At 42.7% G+C, this 26,082-nt stretch overlaps 1 protein-coding gene across 1 annotated transcript in view; it reads left to right on the top strand.

Annotated features, from left to right (window-relative positions):
• LOC105286330 (tyrosine-protein kinase Drl) overlaps nt 1–26,082 on the top strand; it is an 82,100-nt gene that overhangs the window by 11,200 nt on the left and 44,818 nt on the right. The window contains exon 2 of the mRNA XM_011351216.3: nt 16,207–16,334. Coding sequence (XP_011349518.1) covers nt 16,207–16,334 — 128 coding nt within the window. The remainder of the gene's footprint in view (nt 1–16,206; nt 16,335–26,082) is intronic.

Genomic DNA, 26,082 nt, shown 5'->3' with positions numbered 1-26,082 from the left:
ATCTACGTGTATACAGATTTTTAGAGTCACTAAATACGAATCTGAGATCAAATTGTTTAAATTCAGAATAACATTCGATATGGCAGTTAAGAAAAATAAAATTTTTCATTATTCAGTAGATCTGCACAGAAATTGATATCTAAGTTTCTGGGATCGCTAATTACAAATCCGTAATCTATATTTCAATTTTTAACGAGTGACTGAATTTTACTTTATTAAAGTATTTTATTAATAACGCAATACTTAATCCCTTTTACCACAAGATATGTAAAAATGTATATGTGCGCGCGCGCGTGTGTGTTGCGTGTGTAAAAGGGTTCTTATCTATCTGTTTATGCTTTTTGTGGTTTTGTTTTTTTTATTTTTATATATTTTAAATCTGTATTTACGTAGATAATATATTCACCATCACGGGAGTTTAATATGTTTGACCACCATAATGGATGCGCCATTTTGAATTTCAGCTTTATCTTGAAAAATTAGCAGTAATACGTTATAGAGGAACTCATAACGAGCAAGTTAAAAAAACGTTTTTCAAATCGGTTGAAAATTGGACTGTCGGTAGATTTTTGTCCAGAAACAGAGCCTTTTCTCCCACTGTGCGACGCATCAGTGCGCCGCGTCCGTTAATTCTTTTCCGCAACACGCTCGAAAGACTTTTCTATTGATTCGAGAATTCATCGTTTCGCGCGTGACGTATGGTACGTGTCAAATGCACCATGCACGCATCACGTACGAAGTGGTCTCATAGAATATTCGTAGAGACAACGCAAATAGTACATATAGAAGTGCGGCTACGTGTGTTCGCCTCGGCACTCTCGCACATTAGTACGATCCGTTTATACATCGATATCTCTCTCGTACACGGTTAAACATATTTGTACATGGAGCTAGGGTCAAATCCGTTCGTATTAATTGGCAAACATTAAACTCGTTATGTGTATCCGAGCCCCCGTACACATAACACGAGCGATGAAATGTTATTTCAACTTGGTAAAGATGCATCTGATCACAAAAATCGCGTGTTTTCGTGGTATAGTTTGCAACGCTGTATTTTTGTTCGTTCAAACGCAGCGCGTTACGCGTTTGCATACTTTGTGAATAATTCGTTCTTCTTTTGATCGAGTACCGTTATTAACTCGCACGTTATAAGATGGATTGCCATGTTTTTCATCTGCCTTATGCGTTGTAATTAATTAAGTGTCCCCGCGAATATTTTCATGCTGCATAATATTTCCATTGTGCGCTGCTGTTTACTCATACACGTTAAAATACATGTTTTTTTATTAATATTCCTGCTCTCGACGCGATAGATATATCTAAAGCGAAACGGTGCAATTGAAAAAATAAAGAACAAGCTTTTACACTTTGTGCGTGCACGCGTCGATGTATGACGTTAAGCGTTAACGTTGACATCGTTATACGAACAAATCGGACTTGTACACGTCGATTGATGGGATCGATAATGTTTTAGTAACAAAAAGCGTGACGCTGTATATCGTTGTCGCGTACCGCCCATTCCATATATAAATTTGGCGTCATTTAATTCCTCCATTTAATCGGATGACGCGCTACACGAACATTTCGGCGGGGACAAATTTGCAAAGCAAAGCGCAAGCGGGAACGCGCATACACACATATACGCATACACGTTGCCGCGTATATATACGCGTATTTTCCGAGTCATTTTTCCCCGATACATTTTTCACGTTCGATCCGAGTGTATCGCGACGCGATCGGGTTTGCACGCCGCAAGCCGCGCGTCGATTTCGAGATGTAAAATCATCGGACGCACCGCCGGCTACGCGCGCGTGCATAATGCTCGCACATTCGTTAAAAAAATAAAAAATATAAAAAAAGGTGAAAAAATCACAACGAGCGGCGACGAGAGCGATGCGGGATCGCGAAGTATTATAAAAGCGAAGGAAAACTGAGCGGCACGTGATAGCCTTTCCATCGAGAATCAAAATGTGCGGGAAATCGCCCGACGGTATCGCTCAACGCGCCTGCACGCGTAGCAGCAGCTGCAGTTACCTGTCGAAACCCATCACCGTGTGAAATCCTCCTGCAGGTGCGACAACCGTCTAGCCGCGACCGATGGAAATTGCTCCCGCGAATTCCCGAACATATTTTTTTCCGCCAGCCCTTCCTCCGGTCGCCAGTGCTCGTTTCCGGACCGTGCTATTCTTTCCGCGTATTCCACGTTCTCCGAGCGGATAATAGCGTATCTTGTACGCTCCATTTGTAAATCAAACGATATCGCGATGCCGGGCATCCCGACGCTTCACCGCGATACGCGATTCCACCGCGCATCCCGAAATTCTCGAAAAAGCGAGCAAAACTTTTCGCGAGTGTATCATCTTTGTACTGTGAGAGCTCGCGTGGCGAGGCAACGTTAAATAAAAAAGGAATTCAGCAAGCGAGCAGATGGTAATGACAAGAAATGCGATTAGTGACATCGATGAATGTTCGGCGAATACGCGGCGGCGCTTGATCTGGATTTTATATTATGCGAAAACCAGTTATCCGTTTCAGTAATTTATTGCGCATTTACGTATGCGTTATTCGCTCATGCTGCATACCGTTTAATGCGTGTGTTGATAAAAACCGCAGGTACTAGAAGAATTAATATCGATTGCAGAGACCGAATGAATATTCAGCGCGTGATTGGGGCCACATTGTTGTTACGCGTTTGCGCTCTAATGAGCGTGCATTCCGTCGTGATTAATTATCCTAATTGACAATTAGTCGGCGGACACATCATGAGACATCAGAATGAAAAAGATGTTAAATCGGCGCAGGTAAAATGTGAAAAACAACTTACTTTATTCTGTAGATATAATAAATTTCGGAAATTTCCTGTTATGCAGAAAAGAGGAAAGAAGAGGTACGTTTATTTAAATAAATATAAAAGCTTTCGCAAAATAATGTATTACATATTGAATATATTTGCATGTTAATGTTTACAAACGTAAATTTCCACTAGATTTTCTATATTTTCAATAGTTTTATTTTCCTCTCGTGATGAATAAAAAATTTTGAAATATTGCACATAAATATTTATGAGAACGTCAATAGAAAACATTGAGCATTAGCAAATATACATTACTTTTGCGCATTGCGACGGTAAGTATGTACATTTGAAGCCGCGACAGACATTTATTTCGAATTTTGGTTTACCTAATCAGCCAGTACGAGTGGCTTTGTTTAAAAACGATTATACGCAAAGTTCAAGATGCATTCATCGATTGACAAAACGCTAGTTCAAGAAGTCAGATTAATGCATTAGGGATACTGCGGAAATCGATTTTCGGCATAGTGGAGCGTCGATTGAAACTTTAACGAGACTATTGCAACGTTATGTATGCATTAGACATTAAATTGTTGCGTCAATTTGATCTTAATTTATTCGTGTAAAACGTAAGAGATGAGGGACGAATTAAAATTTAAAAAAACAATGATATTCGATTGTCGCTGCTCTTACAAGTGGACTTGAGGATTCGCTTGAGAATTTGGGAGTACGATAAAATTAAATATAAATAATATTATAATTTTGTAATGTTGTACTTAATTTTTTCATCTAGAGTTCGACGAACCGTCGACAGAAATGATGGCGAGACGTTTCTCTCGATTATCGCGATTCATTCTGCGTTTCAAACGGCGAAATTGACTCGCGAAATTAATATCGCGAACGGGACGACGCAAACTTTCATACGATTGCGAAAGCGTTTCGCTCGGCGATTTAATTAGCATTCTCTGGCAGCGCTGGAACTTTTGCTTTTCTTTTTCTATAGCTTGCTCAGGCAGTCGTCGGAGAAGAACAAAAATTTCCCCGTTGGATGTTCCCCCAATTAAAAATTCCGGATAGCTGAGCGCGCCTAATTATCGCTCGTGTACGAACAGTCGAACGAAGTTCTTAATCAGCGACGGTTAATTGAGAAGCTGCGGTGGCGATCGACCAACAAAACCGCTTGTATGGAAGCTTTAGATATGTATGCATCGTGCTGCTTTGTCTTTTTCTCCCTCTATGTTTCTCCATCATTCAATTCTGTTAATCTTTTATTTTTCATAAGAATGAGAAATACAAGGGGCGATACGCGAGTCAATTGAGTCGATCAAGTATCGGAAATTTTGCTTTTCATAACCGTTGCGAATTGGAGGGCAGTTTTCGCCAGTTAATTACTCTGTTTTCAAATGCATTGACTAATTTGCAATTGAACTTTTTGACAAAGATTTCATAAAATTGAATGTTCCTTTGCTATTTTTCAGTCAGCATAAAGTTATTAAAAATAAAATAGCTTTTGATTGAAGTCATTTTGATTGCAAAACTATAAGTTGTTTCTATATTTGTAAAGACATGTATGTGTCTAAAAGTTGTTTTAAAAATAATTCACTTGCATTCGAGTTTGATTCACAAACTCGCCGGTTATTTTGTAATACTCCGAAATTAAAAAATTATAGCTGTCTCAATCCATCTCAAAATAATTGTCAAGTAAATCGAGAAATCTAATAAAAGCAGATTCGGCAAACTTGGAGCCCTCAATATGTTTTTCCCAGTGCACATGCTCGTCTTCCCTTTTGATTATGCAAACTCGGAGATGGACAGACTGTAAAGTAGGATGTCGTAGGCGAAATAATCAAATTTTAGTTACTTACTACATCTACAATGAATGTGCATTCCGTGGAACGTCATCTAGGGCAGAAGTAGGGAGGAAGCGGAAAAGGGTACGAAATGGAAGGAGGAAGAGGAAGTACCGTCACTCGAGGGCGATTAACGATCGCTGATAAAACGCCCAATGGTGGGTGAGTTAGAGAGATTGACTGCTCTTGCAATAACGCTGGGATAGCATTAGCAATCTAGTTTATTAATTTATTCGCTACTTGCAGAGGAATGCGATGATTAATCGGCGTGCAGACAGATAATTATGCTGATTAATAATATTCAGAGAGTGGCGGAAGAAGAAATAATTTAAAAAATGTGAAAACATTATTAGACTTGTAATTGTGTATGTACGATTAACGAAAGTAGATGTGTTACTTTTGGATATATAAAATTTCCGTTGTCAAATGGTATTTTGCATGACGTGAAAATAACGTCTGGGAATTAATTGGTAATATAACATAGATTTTCTCTATAGCAATTCTCCCATGGGTTATATTGCTCTGGCATAATTTAACTCAATTAAACAAAGTACACTAGTATCAAATATACACGTGTTTGTGAAATTTAATGCAACACTTAACGTATGTTCGATTAAATTGATGTACGCCGGATTTACGTTCATTAACGAACTGTTGGCACATTTGTATCTCATCGACGTTACTCCTCACGATAATTGTCTCTAATTACGCTTCGCGCTTTCGCTTTATTTGGACGGACGCGCCATTATTTCCAAGTTTCTTGAATTATTTGTCTGATTACAGTGACCATCTAATGAATCCGGGTTCGTATCACCACGTTACATCAATCTAGCCGTAAATGTCGCGACATTTGCTTCGTCCCCTTAGATTCGGATAAATGCAACGTGATAAATCAAGTTGCACGTTTCGTTGTTAAAGCAAGAGTTTATTGGACTGATTTTCCTTCGTTTTTTTAAACAAGAAAAAAATGAACCATTCAGTAACTTCTCTATTGTTTTGAAGCGATCAAAATTACAATAAAATTGAAAACTTTTAAAGACTTTTTATAGAATTGAAATCTTTAATTATCTCTATTATGCCTCTTCTTGGAAAATTGTTTATTGAACGGAACTTTGTTAGCCGAATAAGAGTTAATTAAAAGCAGGTTGTGCATTCAACAATATGTCGATCCTGTTCAACGTCTGTCGAGCTGTTCGTCAGGCATACATCACGCATTGTCGAACAATGACAATCGGTGCGCGAGCGCCGCTGCAATCGTGCAGTTTATATAGCGTACGCTTTTTTCACGAGAAATCCGTGTAGCGAATAATTCGTGAATAGTCTCACTTGGCGCTAAAATACTTCCGCAACAAAGAGGTGAAGGGAATAAAATGGCCTTTTTCCGCGCAGCTGCAGTCCCGATGTAATGAAAGCTTGCATCGCGGTGGCTCCCTTTTTTGCATTCATCCCTCGGCTGCCATCGTCGCCTCTCTCATGAGCACGGTTTTTCATGGCACCAGCCGCCTTCCGCTTGTTTATAGCTTCAACTATTTACCGTAGCTGAGAAAACAGAAAGGTTTTATCGCGTACCTGTGTTAAATTGTTAATACAACGACATGGAAGGAGAATTCCATCGAGTTTGTTGAAAGGCCGAGTTGCTTTCAGACCGTCTTACTTTTTCATGCTTATGTGTCTCTCGTCGTCGTTTGGTCGTAGCTTTCAACGTGCAAATTTATCGCTTTAGCCTCGATTAGCCTCGACGTGCATATATCGATATGTTATATCGGAAGAATTTGAGATTAAAAAAATGCTTTAGCTAGAACGACGCTTAATAATTTCAATAACAGTTCAATAACAGTTTTATCATTGTAAATCAACAAGGCTTTTCAATCAACTCTTCATTCTGTTATCTTATTGCAAATACAGACTGGAATATCATACTTTCTTCTTTTAATAAAACAGTCAATGTAAGCGTAACGTTAATCACTACAGCTACGTGATGTTTATGCAGTTTTATAGTTTATAAGATAAATAAAGTGCGATAATTGCGCAAAAGGCAGAATATGTGTGCTGCAAAATATCATAAGAAATTTAAACATAGTCAAATAGCCGAATTATCAACCGAATTATCAGAAGAATTTGAATTTCGCATTTTAAAAAGGATTATTGAACACGGACTTTCTGACTAGCAAAACTCAATAATACATTGTATTATGTACATAGTATATATTACTTACATATTCCGCGAACCTGCCGAAATTAACCGTGCACCAATTCGTTCAGCTATCGCCTCCCTCCCTCTCCTCCCCGTTGTTCCGGAAATTAACGAAATTCAGTAATTGAGTACGAGGTCGTGTAATATTCACTTCGTTCTCGTGACGCCGGATCAATATTTAATAAATGTTTCAATCTACCCGAAACAACAAATTTATTGGCTCGAACGATTACCGCTCGCCGACAATCGCGCCCGAGGGGCCACGCGCAACTAATTAAAAGCACGGGGGGATAATTGAATATTAAGAATTCTACCCGACAAAGCGACGAGCAGCAGAGGGGAGGGGGGAAGGGAGAAAACGAGAAAGAGGGGGCCGAGCGAGCAACGGAAAAGGGGCGAAAGCAGCAGCGAATTTTCGCGGGACGGACGAGTTGCGACTGATTTTAATTAAAGACAAACATCCCGTTCAGTTAGACGACGACACGACGCTCTTTCGCGGCCAACTCCGAAGAACCAACCGTCCCCCGAAAGACACCCCCGCTTCTTTTTGTCCGTTCCGCTTTGTCTTCCTTTCTCTCTCTCTCTCTCTCTGTTCTTTTTCCGCTCCGTTTTCCTTCCTTGTCCCTCTTTCTTTTTTTTCTCTGATACTCGCTGATTTTCCGTGGCATTCGCCCTCTCTCTAGCGCCAACTACCCGACGAAACCTCGCGTAAGACGTCGAAAACTATAGAAACGAACCGAGCCAGCAGAGAGCCAACGATAAGATGGGGAAAATGCTTTCGAGAGAGGAGACTGCCGCTGAGCGAGTGCAGATAACTTTCCGCGAAAGCGCACGGGCAAAGAGAGTGGAGCGAAGGTTGGCTCGGGCTTCCGTCGAGGTAATTTGCGAAAAATAACGCCAGCTTGCTCAAACGATCCCTGCCTTTTCTCGCTTCTGCGTTGCATCCTCTTTCACACGGCCTGACGCGAGAAGCATACACATGGATACCCAAATTATTCACTTTGGAGGTGTAACCGTTGCTAAAATGAAATAATGATTGCGCGTACATTTTTGCGCTTAAAATGGATATTTCACTTGAAGTTTGTATTTGTATGTGTTCGTACCTCGTGCTCATATTAATGGAATATTTCACTTCCCGGGAAAAAAGATACGCATAAAAATGTGAAGAATATGAATTCTGTGTGAATAAATTTATTAATAAATTAATAAAGTCATAATAAAGAACGAGACTCGCTACGACATTTTTCTACTTTTTCGTTGATGCAGAAAACATTTTGAACGTAATAAATGATCACTATATCTTTACGTCAAGAGGACAAGAGCGCTGACTTACGCTGCCCGTATTCCCAACGCCTTCTCGTAGATCGTCGAGTTTTGTGTGCGGCGAAACGCGACTCGTACGGTATCGCTTTGCCGGTGAAACAAGGTGGACTCTAATGAATAACGAATGAGGGAGGAAAGAGCGGAATGGTAGAGTAAAAGATTAGCTTCTGGCGATATTCCTTCCATTGCATCTATCTTCTTTATTGCAAATTCGAGTAGTCGACGTGACGCGCGCGCTCTACGCGCGCCTCGGGAACAATAAATGACTCCTCCGGAATTCCATCTGGCGCCAACGCACACGTTCGCCAAGGCGGACCGCGATAAATGACTCGGATAGGATGAATCGTGAAAGCTGCTCAAGGTCGTGTTTCCGAGGTGCCGCATTGCACCACTGCCGACCGATTTCTCGGTTTCCTTTCCGGTCGTCGGGACCATTTGCAATCTGTCGCGCGTGAAGTGATGTAAAAGTGATAATACGGAGAAACAAAATAGCTTTCTTCTCTTTATGCAGACAAATGTCTATTTTTATCATATACGGAATATACTATTATAAATAAAGAAGTAAGCAATTTTTACAATCTATGGAAATAAATTTAATTCTTTTGCAAAGGAATTAAATTTATTATATTAATATTAATTAATTTATGATTAATATTAAATACCTTATTTATCAATCCCTTACATTAATAGAGATATCAGAATAATATCATGATATTGCAATCTATCGCGCGTGAAGTAATGTAAAAGTGATAATACGGAGAAACGAAATAGCTCTCATCTAGAACGACGAATCTTTCGTTGAAGTAACACACACTCCAAGAATCACAAATCCGCGATAGAGCCGGCAAAGTTAAACGAAGAGTGAGCGAGTCGAGTATCCGAAACGCGAGCGGTGGGAACACCGATATTGACCGACAGAGAGGACCGCGCTCGTTCGCTGACGAAGGGGTAAACGGATGAAAACGGCTCGAATCGGGGGAAACAAGATCCGAGCGCAGGAGATTAGTTCCTGAGGGTATCGACCCCCGCGCGACTTTTTCCATCTCCGCCGATCCGCGAGACGTTCGAATTTCCGTCGTGGCCCGATGTACCACCCCGTGTGCGCCGGGGGTGTGGCCCCTTTCGCCGGGGATGTGTTTTCTGCAGGATGTTGTATCCTTAATGTGTTTACCTTGGCTCCTGACCCTGTTCGAACCCTCGCGTGTCTTCCCTTTGCACGACTGACATATCCGCTTGAAGAACGCCCGCACCCTTCCTCCCGTTTATCCCTGATAGTTAGGTGAATACAAATTGCGCAACGTTAATGCATTGTCGCGGCTTAGAAGCTCGCAATTCCGGAAGTGCACGCTTGGAATAGGAGCATACTGATAAATTAGACTTGTTAGTTTCGCGTTTCGCGAGACAAGACGACAGATAAGCTTGCTTTCAATTATTGCACGATTAACGTATGAAATTGCTGAATTTTCGTACAGCAATTAATACGAAGGGTGCTTCACTTATTAATTTATAAAAGTTCTATTTGTAACAGTATCTGGAATCGTTACAGACAATTTGGGCGCGCGGTCTCCAGAATTTCAACTTTACAAGCCGTTTACGTTATTAATAGAGAGTGCCGTATACACGCACGGTACGGTAAACGCAGTTGCTGCGCGCGTTCATTTCAAATTCAATTTGGCGTCGCATCAGTCTGCGATACAACGTCAATCCCTATGCTAATTCAATTTTCCTGGCGCGATGTATGCTTCCAGGGTGAGACTTTCCGTCTCGAGCTGCACACGTACAAGCAGCTTCAAATATTATACCTTTCAACACAGGTTCTCAGATATCGCGTTTAATTAAGGGAAATTCGTCAGATAATCAATTATTTGAGGAGCGACGAGATAATTGGACTCCTTAGAAATGATAGGCTCTTGCTAGCTGGTGAAAGAGTTGTAACGTAGTTAACGATGTCACTTTCTACTTTAATAATTAAAGTAATTGGTCGTTCATATGCCAAACATGATATTTTACTTAGCGAAAGCAGAGAGCCCCACTCGCAGCTGAAACTTTACTCCTAAAGAACGACCCATAACCATCTTCCCTGTTTTCGTGCTCTCTTCCAGCGGAGGGCCGTCTCCCATGGGACGAGACGGGAGTATACCGGCCGCCCTTCTTCCTAAATTCTTCCTTCCGTGGTCTCGACGGTAAATTGATAGATCGCCCTATGACCCGCCGTGATCTTGCGCGTGGGTGCTTCTGAGAGATACGTCACGAGATTTGATGGATTCGACCGCGATTTTATCATATGAAAGGACAAACCGTGTAATAAAAGATAAAATAAATGATATTTACACACAGACTCGTATATCTGCGCGCCACATCACTCAGGAGTCTGTCTGAAAATTTTCAAGTCGTAAAATCCACCACAAACTTTTACCGTGAGAATATTTCTTGAGGATAAGTGAGAAAACTGAAGGAAGATCTTCGTGCAAGAAATACTGACCTGATTTCTCTACGAGTATGTATTTAGTCGAATGATGTATATAAAAGACTATAAAAATAATATCTTATTTGTCAAGTATTCTCAGATGTCATTATCACATGAAATATCACATGACAAATAGATACAATCATATGATGAACTTAAAATAAAGCTTCTTTTATTAAGGTAAAAGTATACGCGCACTTTTACCTTTCCAAACACGAATTGACTAGTTTGTACCAATCTACGCTACGAGCGTACCCACACACACGTATACCGCTGCGAGAGCTGCGAAATCACGCGTCGGGCGCAATTACGCTCAATTCGCCCGCATCGCCAACTTTCCGCCGCTCTCGAACTTCAACGTACGCCGACGCGAAGATGCCGCGAAATAGAATCTACGGGGGTTGCTCGTGTGCGGACGGTGTGTGCGAGTCGCTTGCTTAATCTGCGCGACGTAATCTCGGCCACGTAAATGCGGCGGCCGCCATAGCGCGGGTGCAACTTGATTATGTCCATTTGTTGCCCACTCGAAACCCCCGGGCGATATCGCGGAACTTAATCCACCTGAGTTAGTTGCGCGTGCTACCCCCGTCGGGATCGGCCAAGATTTATCTGCCTGAAATATTTTCTCCCGGCACTCCCGGCACACACTATCGAGTCCCGGACTCCTCCACGACCGCGCGCACTTCCGCTTCTTCTTCAGCTCCACATCCGAAACGCGCGCGTCTGGCTCGTTCCCGTTTTACGTGCGCGGCATTCCCGCGGGTACGGCTCCCGGATACCTGCGACTGATAAAACGACGTATAAATATCTCCGACGACTTTTGCGCCCGTCCCACCCCCCGGCTCCAGACCGTTCTGCAACGCGTTACACGGTGGAGAGTCAATAAAGATTCGTTCACTCGTGTCCGTTCTTGTCCAGTGGAGGTTTATGGATTTCCGACCGGTCGCCTGATTAGTTGCACCTGTTTCGAACGACGTAATTGACTAAACCTGAGAAACGCTCGCAAATATTTCTGATAGAAGAAAGATTCGATTGAAAAGTCGCTTGCCTCATTTTCGCGATATATCGAGCGAAAATTTTGATGTCGTTGCGAGATAAATGTTCATTTGTATCACGATGTAGCTGCTTAAAGTTTCAAATTTCCGTAATGGAATAATTTGTTGTAATTGAATGACTCACGCTGCCGTCTGTTTGATATGGATGATAAAAATTCGATACACAGAGCGAATTGCTTCTGGCAAAATGAATTAATCACGTAAATGGACAGCACTTTTATCATCTCTCGTGTAGCTTATGAAACAGTAAAAATTGCGAATGGAATAAGTATCTGAATTAATTTCTTCTCGAATGGTGAAACTTGCATAATGCAATAGGATTTGGTGTGTGTGAAGCTGGCGTATCATTTCGCGGAAAATCATTAATTATTGAGAGTTCTGGCTCCCTTTTTAATAGTTCTAGAGTTCCTGATAGGTTAAACACATAGTTCTGGCTATTAAAGCGAAAAAATCGCATAGTGCAAAGTGAGACGCCAATTTCACGCAGCGTCTCACTTTGTCCCGCGACAGTTTCCGCCATAATTCCGGTTAGATTTTAAAAGATCTACAGTTCTACATGAGTTCTAGAAAGAGTTCTAGCGAAAACAATTTTTTTCATCTTTTTATAATTATTAAAGCTACAAAATGTTTAAGGGAATGACGACTGGTTAATTTCAGAGAGTTCTGTGCTTTATGAAATATTTCTCGTGTAGTTCTGAACATATTTAACCATTTTCCAAAGAGTTCTGAATGTAAACATTAACAATTATTTAATAAAAAATTTTTATCGTCCGAGAAAGACGTATCTACGGAGATATATGTGAGACGCTGGTCGATTTTCGAGAGTTCTGTGAGGACTAAAATATTTTTCGTGTAGTTCTGAACGTATTTAAGCGTATTCCAAAGAGTTCTGACTGCAAACATTATTCATTAGTTAATAAAACATTTTTATTGTCCGAAAAAGACGGATATACGGAGATATGGGTGAGACGCTGGTCGATTTTCGAGAGTTCTGTGCAGACTAAAATATTTCTCGTGTAGTTCTGAACGTATTTAACAAATATTCCAAAGAGTTCCGACCGCAAACATTAACAATTATTTAATAAAAAATTTTTATCATCCGAGAAAGACGGATATACAGAGATATGGGTGAGACGCTGGTCGATTTTCGAGAGTTCTGTAAAGATTAAAATATATCTCGTATAGTTCTGAACGTATTTAAGCGTATTCCAACGAGTTCTGACCGCAAACATTAACAATTATTTAATAAAAAATTTTTATCGTCCGAGAAAGACGTATCTACGGAGATATATGTGAAATGCTGGTTGATTTTCGAGAGTTCTGCTTATTCTAAAACAGTTCTCGTATAGTTCGTGACATGTACAATGCCTTTCCAAAGAGTTCTGACAGGAACAACGATTAGAAAATGTTTTAAAAAATTATTTCGCCCGAAGAGTGGACGTTTCGACTTTACCAGTGAGACGCTGGTTGATTTTCGAGTTCTGCTTATTCTAAAACAGTTCTTGTATAGTTCCGGACATGTGCAATACCTTTCCAAAGAGTTCTGATAGGAGCGTCTCACTGGTAAAGTCGAAAACGTCCACTCTTCGAGTGAAATAATTGTTTAAAAAATTTTCTAATCGTTGTTCCTGTCAGAACTCTTTGGAAAGGCATTGCACATGTCCGGAACTATACGAGAAATATTTTAGTCTTCACAGAACTCTCGAAAATCGACCAGCGTCTCACGTATATCTCCGTATATCCGTCTTTTTCGGACAATAAAAATGTTTTATTAAATAATTGTTAATGTTTGCATTCAGAACTCTTTGGAAAATGGTTAAATATGTTCAGAACTACACGAGAAATATTTCATAAAGCACAGAACTCTCTGAAATTAACCAGTCGTCATTCCCTTAAACATTTTGTAGCTTTAATAATTATAAAAAGATGAAAAAAAAATTGTTTTCGCTAGAACTCTTTCTAGAACTCTTTCTAGAACTGTAGATCTTTTAAAATCTAGCCGGAATTATGACGGAAACTATCGCGGGACAAAGTGAGACGCTGCGTGAAGTTGGCGTCTCACTTTGCACTATGCGATTTTTTCGCTTTAATGGCCAGAACTATGTGTTTAACCTATCAGGAACTCTAGAACTATTAAAAAGGGAGCCAGAACTCTCAATAATTAATGATTTTCCGCGAAATGATGCGCCAGCTTCACACACACTAGGATTTGCATCGCACACGCGGAACGTGACGCCATTAGACGGCGATATTTGCGTTAACTACGGAGCGCCTTAAAGCGGAAGTGGTAACGCGTTTACTTAGTCAGACATGATTCTCCACTTTAGCTGGGATTAACGCCTGATAATAAAATGGAGTACAGAGGGATTAATTCGATTTCGCGGATGCCGCGCTTAATACATGGCTGACTGTCATTATCAGTTTCTCTGCTGGGTGTTAGTCTTTCCCTCGTAAGACTTGGGGCACCGGAGTGGAAAGTTACTTAATCTTCTTACTACGCTTACCCTCAGCTCTCCGCTTGATGCCGCCTTAAACTTCGACTACATTTCAATGTACGTATATTCGCGAAACATTAAGCTGTCGCTAAACCGTATCACAAGCGTTCACGTCTTGTTTTCGGAAGCATCTTCGATGCTTTCCTCGCAATGGTATAAATTGTATAATACATGTTGTTATTATGTATGAGGTTCCAACTTTAATTTTTAATTTGATATCGATAAACAAGTATAAATTTCTATGCGTGTCTTGGAATCTTATAAATCTATACATTATAAAATATCTCATTGTTTCATCAAACTTTGATTTTTAATAAATTTCGAAATGTAATTATATAATAGCGTTTGTATGCAGTACGATTCTGTAAAGAATATACTGTTTTATGCGTTCCGAAAATTAAAAGAGATTGATATATTGATCAAGAAATAGAACGTCGTGTTGTAAAGTTCTTTGACCGTCAAAGAGCTGGAGCACAAAAGCAGTAGTACAACTCCGCACAAAGTCAGACCATCTTTCCCATTTGCTACTATGCCGGAACTTTCCTGGCGCCGGTATAAAGTCCGTTACGTAAGAATGCTCAAAAAGTATCACAGTATCGTATGAAACAGTAAAAATACCTTTCGACAAAACACTTGACTGCATGCCAATGGAAATATGTTGGAGATGCGTCAAAATTGTTGAAAATTATCTATTTGCAATCAGTAAAAACTAAGACGCGCGGATAAAATTAAAAATATATTCTGACAACAATATTAATTATACGGAAAGAAATTAAACTCGAACGATCTTTAACGATCTTTAAAAATTAATACTTTCTGCATATGTCTCTCCGCTGCGCTCCAACATATGGATTTATAAAATGTCCTAGCTTATCTTCACTCTTCTTGAACGCCGCTTCTCTTCGCTTCTCTCTTTCGCTGCATTTTGTTCGCTTCTCCTCTGTCGATTGTACAGCTCTGCGGATCTGAATATCCCGCTTCTTTAAACGGGTCTTATCGCAGAGCAAGAGCGACCGACGGCTGAATCGTCGCGACGACGTCGAATATGACGTGTGCACGTATATACTTGACAGAGCTTGTTCGCGAGCGTGATATCGAATTGCGTAGTCATACGTGAAGGTACACGGATGACGCATCCGATCGCCCGAGGAAATTCAGACCCTTGTGTGTCTATCTGAGGTACGAGATTTTTCGGGCGAAGGGGTGGAGGCGCGACTGTACGTGCGAGCGCCCAAGAGGAATCTTCGGATCATGATCCACCGAGAAAGAGGATGCACGCCAAGGGGGAGCGGAGATTGGAGGGGGGAGGGGTTACCTGGCATCGGCGGATCCGTATTATAAATCTGTCTGCGCGGGATCCTCGTGGTTATTTCCTATTTCGAGGTGGATATCCTCGAGATACGATTCCGCGTAGGAAATGTGCCGATAATAATCGTCGCATTAGATCTCACTCCTGGCACATACCGACATCACGCGTATCGACGTCTGTCTGCGATAGAAATTTTCTTTTTCCACTTTTTTTCGCGAGTTTGCATCTACGCTGTGTAAAATATACGCGTAGCTGCGAATAATAAGCTGGAGAAAGAATTATCGCGACCCGTGCAGCACAGAAGCTTGCAAAGATATTGCGGTACGAGAAATGATCAATGAGAGTGAACGAATCAGCATGTAAAACGGTAAAAACTGTAAAAGTACACGTCGAAAAGATTGCAGAATATTTTCCACCGAAAACCACAACGATTTCAAGCTGGTACATTCGCGTGCCGGTAGAACGAGCACCGTTCTACGGCAGAATTATACTTGAAGTCTCTGAAGTTTCCATAGAAACGAATTCCGTGCAACTACGATGCTTGATGTAAGGAAGACGCGGCCGTGGTCAATGTCCCCAACTTATAACGAAGGGCTGCACGTGCCGTAGCTCGCGATCGGTCGATTTCTCGGGGCAGGCGGAGGGAAACTTCGCCGGCGGCCACGGTACAGCTTTTTCATAATTGATCGCCCAATCGATACACTCCGCTATTCTGCTTTCAGGACTCGAGGCCGAGTTGTACTACGTGCGGGAAGGGGTGGTCAACACGTACGCGATGAATTTCGTCGTTCCTGTGCCAGCGAACATAGCCGACCTAGAATTTTCATGGCAGAGCCTCGTGGGACACCCGGTACGTATGCTGGCGAAGAAACGCTTCTAACGGAGTTCTAACGGAGACCTGAAGCTCGAACGTGCAAATTAAATCGTAACATTTGCTTTCTCATTTCCGCACTTCCGCCGATCTGACGTTCGTTTATCCCGTTATCCCTCGACACTCGTTCGAAGCGAGAATCCCGCCCTTTCGGCACGCGCACGCGCATGGCACTGCAAAAAGAGAACTTCCTCCAAGAGGAAGAGTTTCTTCTTGTCGTGGAGGGAGTCTTTCGGAGTTACATCGCGTGCAGCAAAATTGCAAAAGAAATCACGACTCGCGGGTGCATATATCCACGATATCTGCAGCCGCCGAAGGGCATCAAAACCGGTTTCCCGTGTGCTCTAGCAAAACGTTTCCGCCAACCATTAACGAGACGCAACAATGCGGAACAAAGTAAACACGTGACCCCGAACGTCGGTCGGAACGGTAACGCACGGCATCCCCGTTTACGTCCCACCGCGGGATGGTGGCCCGTCGGGGTGGTTTACCGGGGGGGGGGGGGGGGGAGATGGCAGAGGGTGGCGTTCGACGAGGGTTAAGAGGGGCTCGGCACTGCACTGTGGGGTGAGGCACGACGGTGCAGAGCTGTATCAATACTCTATCAATATGAAATACAAACAGATGGCGTGGGCGTGAAAGGGACAGAGCAAGCCGGTGCACGCCGTGTGGTTCGGTTTTGTGCTCCCTTTCCTGGTCACCAAGGAAACCGAACGCGCCCTCGGAACCTTCACGACGAGGTAGGACGCTGAAAAACGCGAAAAGTCGCCGCACCCTCCCAATCGGACGCTAAACGACAAGGGAATCTCCGTTCTACAACTGCCGCCGCAGTTGTATTTAATTGGCCGTGACCGTTGCAGTGATTTCCGCCGCCAATTATTTTTCGATTCAGCCGCCCGCCAATACATGTATATTATACAATCGCTGTCTTTTGTATTTCCAACCGCGCGTTCTGGCGCATGATACCAATTAGTAGACCAATGTTAGAACCAACACACACATGGTTTTTCTATTACTTAATATTCGTCGGCGTTTCTTGTGGAAGCGCATTGGATGACACAGAAAACTAGAAATGTCAGATAAAACAATATTCCGCTCAATAATTGAACGCTTTAAAATACAGAGATTATTAAATGTTTCTTTCTCGGAATTGACACAAAACTCATATTGTGACAATCGGGATTGACGTTAATATAAATCTTCTGCTTGTCATGTCTCTACACAGTACTCCTCGTTGAGAGAATAATAAAATTCTCGTAAGATCAGCATACAAGTGCAAATAAGAATTGAAAAAAGTTTTCTGCCAATCCGGATCGTTCCCGCTTGCGCGTACTGTAAAGTTCTAACGACGTCTGCAAGTTCCTGGTTGCCGTTCGCGTTGGCGCAACTCTTGGAATTTGTTAACTCGTATCGCGGATTCATTGAATCCCAAGATTCGCGCAGTGCGAGCACCCGTAAAAGGACGATACGTCCGTGCTAGGAATCCTGGCCCGTTGCACGGCACGACACGATACGACCACGGATGTTGCGATCGTTGAAAAGGCGTCCGTCTACCCGTTACCAGACATATACGTGAGCCCGGTACCATTACGGTGGGCGCTTTATTGTCGTTGCGGGAATACAACGACGACCCGCCTTATCCCGCGGGGAGTGTTTCCCAGCCCTCCACTTTCGCCCGTTATCCCGTGGACCTATCCGTAGGTTCGTTAACCGCAAAATCGCGCCATTTCCGTGATCACGGACCCCGTCGTTTCGCCCTTATCTCTCTGCTTTCGATACGCCGGAAAAGTTTCGCTCCTAGAAACGACAAAACGAAGAGAACCGACAAAAATTCAAAGAACGATGCGAAACGGAACAGAAAGATGCGCATGTCTTACGGATATTTATTACTTGTTTAATTCTGTGCGTGTGCAGCTTGGCAGAATTTGACAGAACGAAAGGATTGCTTTTATTTATTCAATTAATATTATGTTAAATTATTTCGATTCTAAAACTTTTTTATTCAAAGCTAGTTGAAGTGATTATTGATTTCAAAATCGAGGGGGTATTAAAAAAAACATGAAAAGATTAGTCGATAAAGGACCCCGCACCAACTTTATGGAAATTGGCTCTCGGCGGTTTTGATGAAATTTTGGGAGAAGGTCCAGTTCAACTTCCTGATCAAAAGTTCTCATGGGCCCAACTCCGTTTAAAGCAGTATTTGGGCCCTGGAAAGCCCCAAAAGGGAAATAACAGCGGATTCACGGTAAAGAAGACTTACCTAAGAATATCATGAATTATGATTTAGGATATTGCTGAGTAGTGTTTATGGGAGTGCTCAATAATACGAATACCCAAGGTGACATTTTCTCCACTTGGGCCTTGTCTGTCGATTGAGCCTTGCGTTTGATTGAGCGAGATCGGGCCTAATTGTACGTTCTACTACCAAAATTCATGGTTGGGAAACTATGGGAACCATGAATTTCCCTTTTGGGGCTTTCCAGGGCCCAAATACTGCTTTAAATGGAGTTGGGCCCATGAGAACTTTTCATCAGGAAGTTGAACTGGACCTTTTCCGAAAATTTCATCAAAATCCGCCGAGAGCCAATTTCCATAAAGTTGGTGCGGGGTCCTTTCCACGCAAACAATAGGTGTTCTTCTCTTTGAGATACGTGCAGAAGCATTTGTATATCACGCAAGTAGTGAATTATTATATAACATAGAGTGCCTTGGTGTCTGCTAAAAGCATGGCAAATACCACTCAGCACATTCGCACGAGATATGGTGCGTCATGGTACATTCGGTAGCAACTCGATTAAATGTAGCGTTATCCAGTTTTATCAGTCCATCGGAACAAGAACTTTTCTCCTCCATCAGGGGAATACTCCATTCTTCGTGAATCCTTCGTGATTCTGACTCACCAGAGTGCCACGCGATTCTCGCGTATCTGCATCCTGCAATCAAACGAGAGGATCTCCTGCCGGATATCGCAATGCGCATTTCGCCTAATCCGGTCATCTGGACCGGCGAGTTCGATCGATGAGTCACGACACTTTGTTCCACGGCTTATCCGACGGTTTCATCTATCGCGCGGCTCCCCACGAAACCATCGTATCGTGTATCGTGCAACGAAATGCGTCCTCGTGCATAATTCTCTCTGACATTGCCAGTCGACGCGGCCTGTCGATTTCGCGTCGATGCGTCGATGCGAACCAGCAGGAAGCGCTATTTTTCACTTTTCGGATGTTTCAGCGCCGCTAAGGTAGATTGCCCGCGGAAGACGACGGGCGACAGTGAAAAATGAAACGAGGTGAGGACATCGAAGAGAGCAAAACCAGTTACTGATAAAGTAACGACGAAGGCGGAAGCTACGATAGTGCCCTCGATTATGTTCTCCGTTCGATCCGTATTATAGCGAATCGGAGCATCGCGCGTTTACTTTCTCCCCCTCCGTTTGTCATTCCTCTCGCCTCTGGTTTCAATTCGTCGCCTGCAGCGGGATGTGGGAGTTATTGGTCGTTCTGGACGAGGATATAGACTGAAACGAAGTTTCTCATCGGCGAAGGGCGTGTCACGCCGAATCGGGGATGATTTGTGAATCATCCACTTGTTAGGCGAAAGTTCCTCGCTACTTTTTCCCTCGAGTCGGTCCGGGGCACGGCGATGGGGTCGTGGAAAACGTGGAAGGGTGTCACAGTCTGGCAATACGAGATGTCGTTCCCTCTCTCTCTCTCTCTCTCTTGCTCTCAGAGTTCGCTTTCCTTCCTAGACTATTTTTTTTCTTGCTCCGCCTCTTCTATGAATCCGCTTTTTCCTTTTCGTACATTTCCCTTTTCCTTCCCTCCCATGTTTTCTTACCTCACTTGTACGGTTTCTCTCCTTCTTCGTGTTCCCCCTACGTCCTGTTTTTCCTCCATCTTTTCCTTCTCGTTTGCTCCACTATTTATTTTTTCTTTGCTTTACTTTTTTCTGTACACCCTCGTTTCAACTCGCTTTGAGATCGGGTCGAGAGTCGGGGTGGATATAGGGTCGATCTGTGCTCTCCCCAGGGCGACAATTACTTGTAATACCGTTGGTCTCCCGGGACCGATGGGAACTCGATGGGGCGTACTTTTCGTGAAAGAAAAAAGATATTACTGTAACCCACATCGAGTTGGATGTCGTTCCCTTACGTTGGCGAAGGGTACGATCTGTCGCTTTTGTCTCATCACGGTTGACGTGCGTGATGATCTGTCAGAGGGAGCTTTTCGATTAGATGTACGTAGACTCTGTGTCATTCGAATGGCGCATTTATAATATAAATAATTAAAAAGCAGTAATGATCGCAAACACACTCGCAGTCGTACCGAGCATTTGATAACTTATTACAGAAGAAAATGTTGCCATCCTGTAAATTACTCTTATCGACCACTAAACAATCGATTAATTCTTAACACCCGTGCAATTAGATTCACATTTAGTTGAGAATTTCGTATTATACACGTAGTATAATATTCGGGTGATTGGAAAACGTATACGAGGCTGCGATGCGCCGAACGAAAAACAAAAGCGAGCGCGTGATCGAGCGAGGCCGCGAAGCGCGACGGCGGGCCAGTTCTCGCATGGCGAGCGAACAGGTAAGACGGGTTGAGCGCGCGTATTGTTTCCTACGATCCTATTTAAGAATAATTTGTGTAATCGTATCGTTACGCTTCAAACCTGTGTAATCGTATCATTGCGCGATCAAACTTTGTTCTTACGCATTCAAATAGAAATAAAGATTTTACATACATTCGAAACGTATTTCTCAAGTATCGTACAACGATCCTCGCTCTCATCGAATAATGCATTCGGGTATCGCCGAATTCCGGCCACTTTCGTTAATTAATTAACGAAATCGAGGCCACTATACAGGGTGTCCCGAATTTAAATGTCCAAACTTCGGGAGCGTGTAGGGGATGATAAATCAAAAATAAAAAGTCCTTTAGAGATATGCTCGTTTTTACTTCGTTTTGGAAAAATCGCAAAAAAGAAAACGCCGATCTCTCGCAGCCTATTAAAAGTCCCGAAGTTTGGACATTTAAATTCGGGACACCCTGTATAGAGAGCTCCTCATTCATCACCGGCGATCGTACGCACGTCCGCGTCGGAATGGACGCGGACTGCGGATCGGCGTGCGCTTTACGGTGCGACGATGACGGCGATTTCGAATTAATTGCAAATTCACTGAGATCACGCCGGCCGGTGACGCGGGGGGTGATTAATGTCTCCGTAGTAATCCGTAGACCGGCTTTCCGCCCCTGCGGTCCGTCCATCGTTCGCGGCGGTTCTTCCGGCCATCGCGCGGTGCTTGCGTACGGTAAGTGCTGTGGGATAACAGCCTCGTGTTTCGGATAACAGGGAATATCACCCACGGGGACACCCGACACCGTACCCCGACAACCCCCTACGCTGCCGGCACTCCCGCAGCGGCGGCGCAGCGCGGCCGCCGTGACAAACGCACTCACCGCGGATTATACGACATAATCGCGCCGGAAACCCGAGCGCCCGGCGAACGTGCGGTAATTTTCCTGAAATATTCACGCAAGATTTCGGTGTCGAAGGACGCTCACGTTTGCTGCCGTGTAACGGGAGACAATGACGAAGGGCCGGCCGCGCCTGGATTTAACGCTGGTAGATTAGACCGTGTCGTTATGCGCGCTGGTCTCGCGGTAGACATTGAGTGGACGTCCGGTTTATAATTCGCGTTTCTTTCTTCGCTGCGAGCGCAAAACCGGTCGGATCGTCACTTTCGTTATTCCCTGCATTGGACATCAAAATCGGATTTCGGTCTCATGCACGCGCGTTCGGGATGTCCATTACGTGAGAAATACGCGTTGGCGAAGTATCTTCTTCGTCGAATGCGGAAATATCTCGTCGAGGAACGCATCCGCACATCCGTGACGTGAAATATTCAAAAACGAATTCCACGTGGCGCTACCGACTACGCGCTCTACAATACTTTGTAATATTGAAGCGAGAAAACGATGCGAACCGTTTATTGCCCTCCGGGATTATTGAAGAGCCGATCAAAAATTTACCCCTTTCCGCGGCGGAACTTTGCTGAAACGTGCGTAAATGCGCGCTACGGATCCAGCAACGCGTGCTGAGCTTTATAAAATCCTCCGTTAAACGTATTTAATCCTGATGAACGGTATTCTCACGCGTAACTTAACAATAGATAGCTGATTTGAGGTACTTAGATGTCTGCTTAAAGATTAGATGCTGTCACGTAACACTTTAAATTTTCATGTCATTTTACATAAGTAATATCTAAAATTAGATAAGTTGAGTTTCTTGCTAGCGTTAACGTTACATTATCCATCCCTTAACCCTTGTGTGAGCACCCGGGTGCCCACCACGGTACATTTTTGCATGAAAGTGGAGTAAAAATTAAACTTTCCTTTGGAACGTCCAGATCGTCGTTATTTAACTCAATTCTAAGCAAATGGTGCATCTAGAAATTTTTAAAACTTTTTGAGCAAAAATAATCGTACTTAAAGTATACATACGTCGCGGATGCACCCGGGTACCCGGGTACCCAACATAAAAAAATTCACTTTTGACTAGATTATTAGTTTGTTATTAATTTATTTGATTCATGCACGTGAAATGTGTTGCGTAATAATAAAATACATGGAAAATTTATATAAAAAAATATTTATTGATTACATTCTTTACATTTGGCAAAAGTTACTGCATGTTCATCACAGACAGGCTTATTACATTGGAAACAGGTCTTTCGTGTTTTTCTTCTCTTCTTGATTGTCTGCTTATAACAGATGTGGCAGGAACCGGTGACTTTCTTCCTTCCTGATGCATCTCGTTCAACTGCAGGACCTGGAGCAGCCTCCACAGGATTTATTAGCCGCCCGATCACATTCACATTTCAATAGCGATTTTGGTGCTATGATTTCGCGTCACTTGCAAATTTTGAGATCGATCCTCAATCGTTGGTTTTGCAAGTTCTTCGCTCAATTGGCGCAAAAGTAGCCGCCGCTGGTTAGTTTTTTTCGACAGCATCTTATTATTTTCATAATAAATTACATAGGAAGTGAGCTAACGTCTAACATGTTGAAAAACATAATTACCGGCCATCTCAAAGTGCGACGTTGCGTAGTGTATCTGCTGATCATCTGGTCCATGGTGTCGACACCAGCTTTATATTTATTATAATATGTAATACTGTGGGGCTTCTTCTTAGCATCATCGTTCACAGCCATGTCGGAATGCATCGTTGATATCATAATTACTGCTTTATTCTTCTTCGGCACGTATGAGCACAGCGTTACTTTTTCGTGAAATCCAAACACAGTAGAGTATACTTCTCTCGATTTATTCGGAGCCATCACACTTGGAATATAAGGTTTATTTTCGCTACCGCTACCGCGCGCTACCTGCGCCGACCTCGAAAATCCCGCTTTTTCCTCCTTTTGTACGAGCTACAGCAGATCAATTCATTTGAAAATGCCTCCAGCACTCACTTTTGATGTTTATTTATTGAAATAAACGTCAAGGAAACGATTTCAATTACATAAATCTTTAAAAAATTGAAAAAACGGTAGGTGGGCACCCAGGTACCCCGGGTGCGTAACAACGTTGGTAAAGTTGGGTGCTCACACAAGGGTTAAAAAGAAGCGGAAAGAACTATTCTATTTTTATATATTCGCCGCATAAAACTTTTTTATCCCCCTATAATTTTAGATTCTGCAGATAATGACTGAATTAAACTTTTTCTATGTGTATTTTCCTGAGTGCCGTGAATAATAAATAGGCGAGTGGAATAAAAAGTTGATGGACTTATATATGCGCTTTTCGGATACATTTTATTATTGCACGAAAGATTATAAAAATATAACATGACATAGCGCTCTTTCTCTGTCTCTCGTGATCAACGAGGAATTAATTAATTCACGTTCGCAAACTTAGGAGTAATGGTGCGTAAGCCAGGCATTACGGAGTTAATGTTTCCGTCCTGCGAAGTGCATTTCACGTCGATTTAGTAAATCGTCGCCAAGTTCACGTTAACTTTTCGAACAGAACGCAGAGTTTCGGAACTTGAGTGTCCGTGAACAAGACGTTAAGGCCCGAACGTGGGCCGCGTTTAAACTGGAAATTTTGTATATACTGCATAATACGACCTTATTATGTTAAGGTATACGGTAGACTGCGACGGTCGCGGGCTCCGTGAGGGTGAATGCATAATACAGTACTGCACCCCGGAATACTTGCTCGATGGCGTAGGTGGAGATTCAACTTGGTATCCGGCGGCGGAAGGAAGGACAAAGGGAGTAGAAGTACGTGGTCGCTGCGTGGTCGATCCCAGTATCGCCAATATCGATATTCACGATTCGACAATGTTCATATTTTCTGCCAGCTACGACGGTTATCTGATATTATTACTGCAATACGAAATAATCAAAATACCATTGGATACCGCGGCTGCATTTACATGAGTTTGCAACACATGCACGTTTACTCACGCAAGTGCTGCATATCTCTGTAATTTTATTCTGAGTTTTCGCGCAGAAAAACGGAAATATTGCGAAGAATAATATTTGTTATAGTAGGAAACGCATTGTTACGCATTAGGACACAAATTAAAATGGCGTGTCCGACTTTCTCTCAAACAGTTAGATAATTCTGTTTTCACATAAGCAATTTGTAAACCTTAATAAAAGTTACTCGTTATTGCGAAAACAAGTTATTTCGATGGTTGCCAGCGTTTACGACATGGCTTTTAAGGGAGCACGAAAAACCATTAATTTCCTTTCGACGTTGCCAAGTACGGTACCAAGAGTACCAAGAACGCGCTGTATTCATCAGGAAAGACTTCTAGCAGAATGCAAGACTGCAAACAAAAAGATAAGCCAAATGACGCGTGTGTATTAATTTTCTCTCTCGAGACGCCCAAGCGACGCTCGCGGTAACGGCTTTCATCGTCAGATACGTGGCGTTGACGTTTTAATAATTTCATTCGCCGCGCCAAGAGACCCATTTCCCCGGCGCCATCGCGAGGCACTTTCCGCGAGAGGATCGAAAATCCGCCCTTTCTCTTCGGAGGTAGATTCAATTCCAACTTGCAGAATTGCATGCGCCGTCGACGCCGTCGACGCCGTCGACGCGAGGCCTGACGAGACGCACGGCAACGTAATTCCGCGCGATTCTTCGGGAAACTCGTTAATTCCTGCGAGAATAAGACTTTTCAATGGCGGTGGAGTGCGCGCGGAACGCGCGATGTCGCATGGAAAGTTGGTAATGGGGATGCGCGTCGCCGCGGAGTACAGATAAATAGGGTGAAACGATCAACGGCCAGAGGGGCGAAAGAGAGGGAAGGAAATCACGCGTCTTCGGAGCGCTTCGGATGCCGCCTCTCCAGAGTGATGAACTTCGCTGACGGCGTAATCCCGAATTCTGGAGCGTTGAAGTTTCGGCTCATTGAGATTGCAGATTACGACTAGCAATATCGCTCAGTCAGTGTAATTGGATAATACTATAACGTATTTAATTTCGACGAATTAATTATTATTATTAATATAATGTTTTTTTAATTTCGCCGTCAACCTGCCTCATATTTTTTTCTTATTATCACTTTTACTATTCGTTTTCACGCAACACCGCGATGCAGCAGCTTGAATGCAATTTTTCAGTGAACATTATAAAATTATAAAATTCCAAAAATTTCCTGGTCTTTCACTCTCCCTTCAGTTGCTTTTAACGAGACTATCTT

Source organism: Ooceraea biroi, chromosome 14 (assembly GCF_003672135.1).
Source record: "Ooceraea biroi isolate clonal line C1 chromosome 14, Obir_v5.4, whole genome shotgun sequence".
NCBI lineage: Eukaryota > Metazoa > Arthropoda > Insecta > Hymenoptera > Formicidae > Ooceraea > Ooceraea biroi.
This window is presented reverse-complemented; position numbering and strand designations above follow the sequence as displayed.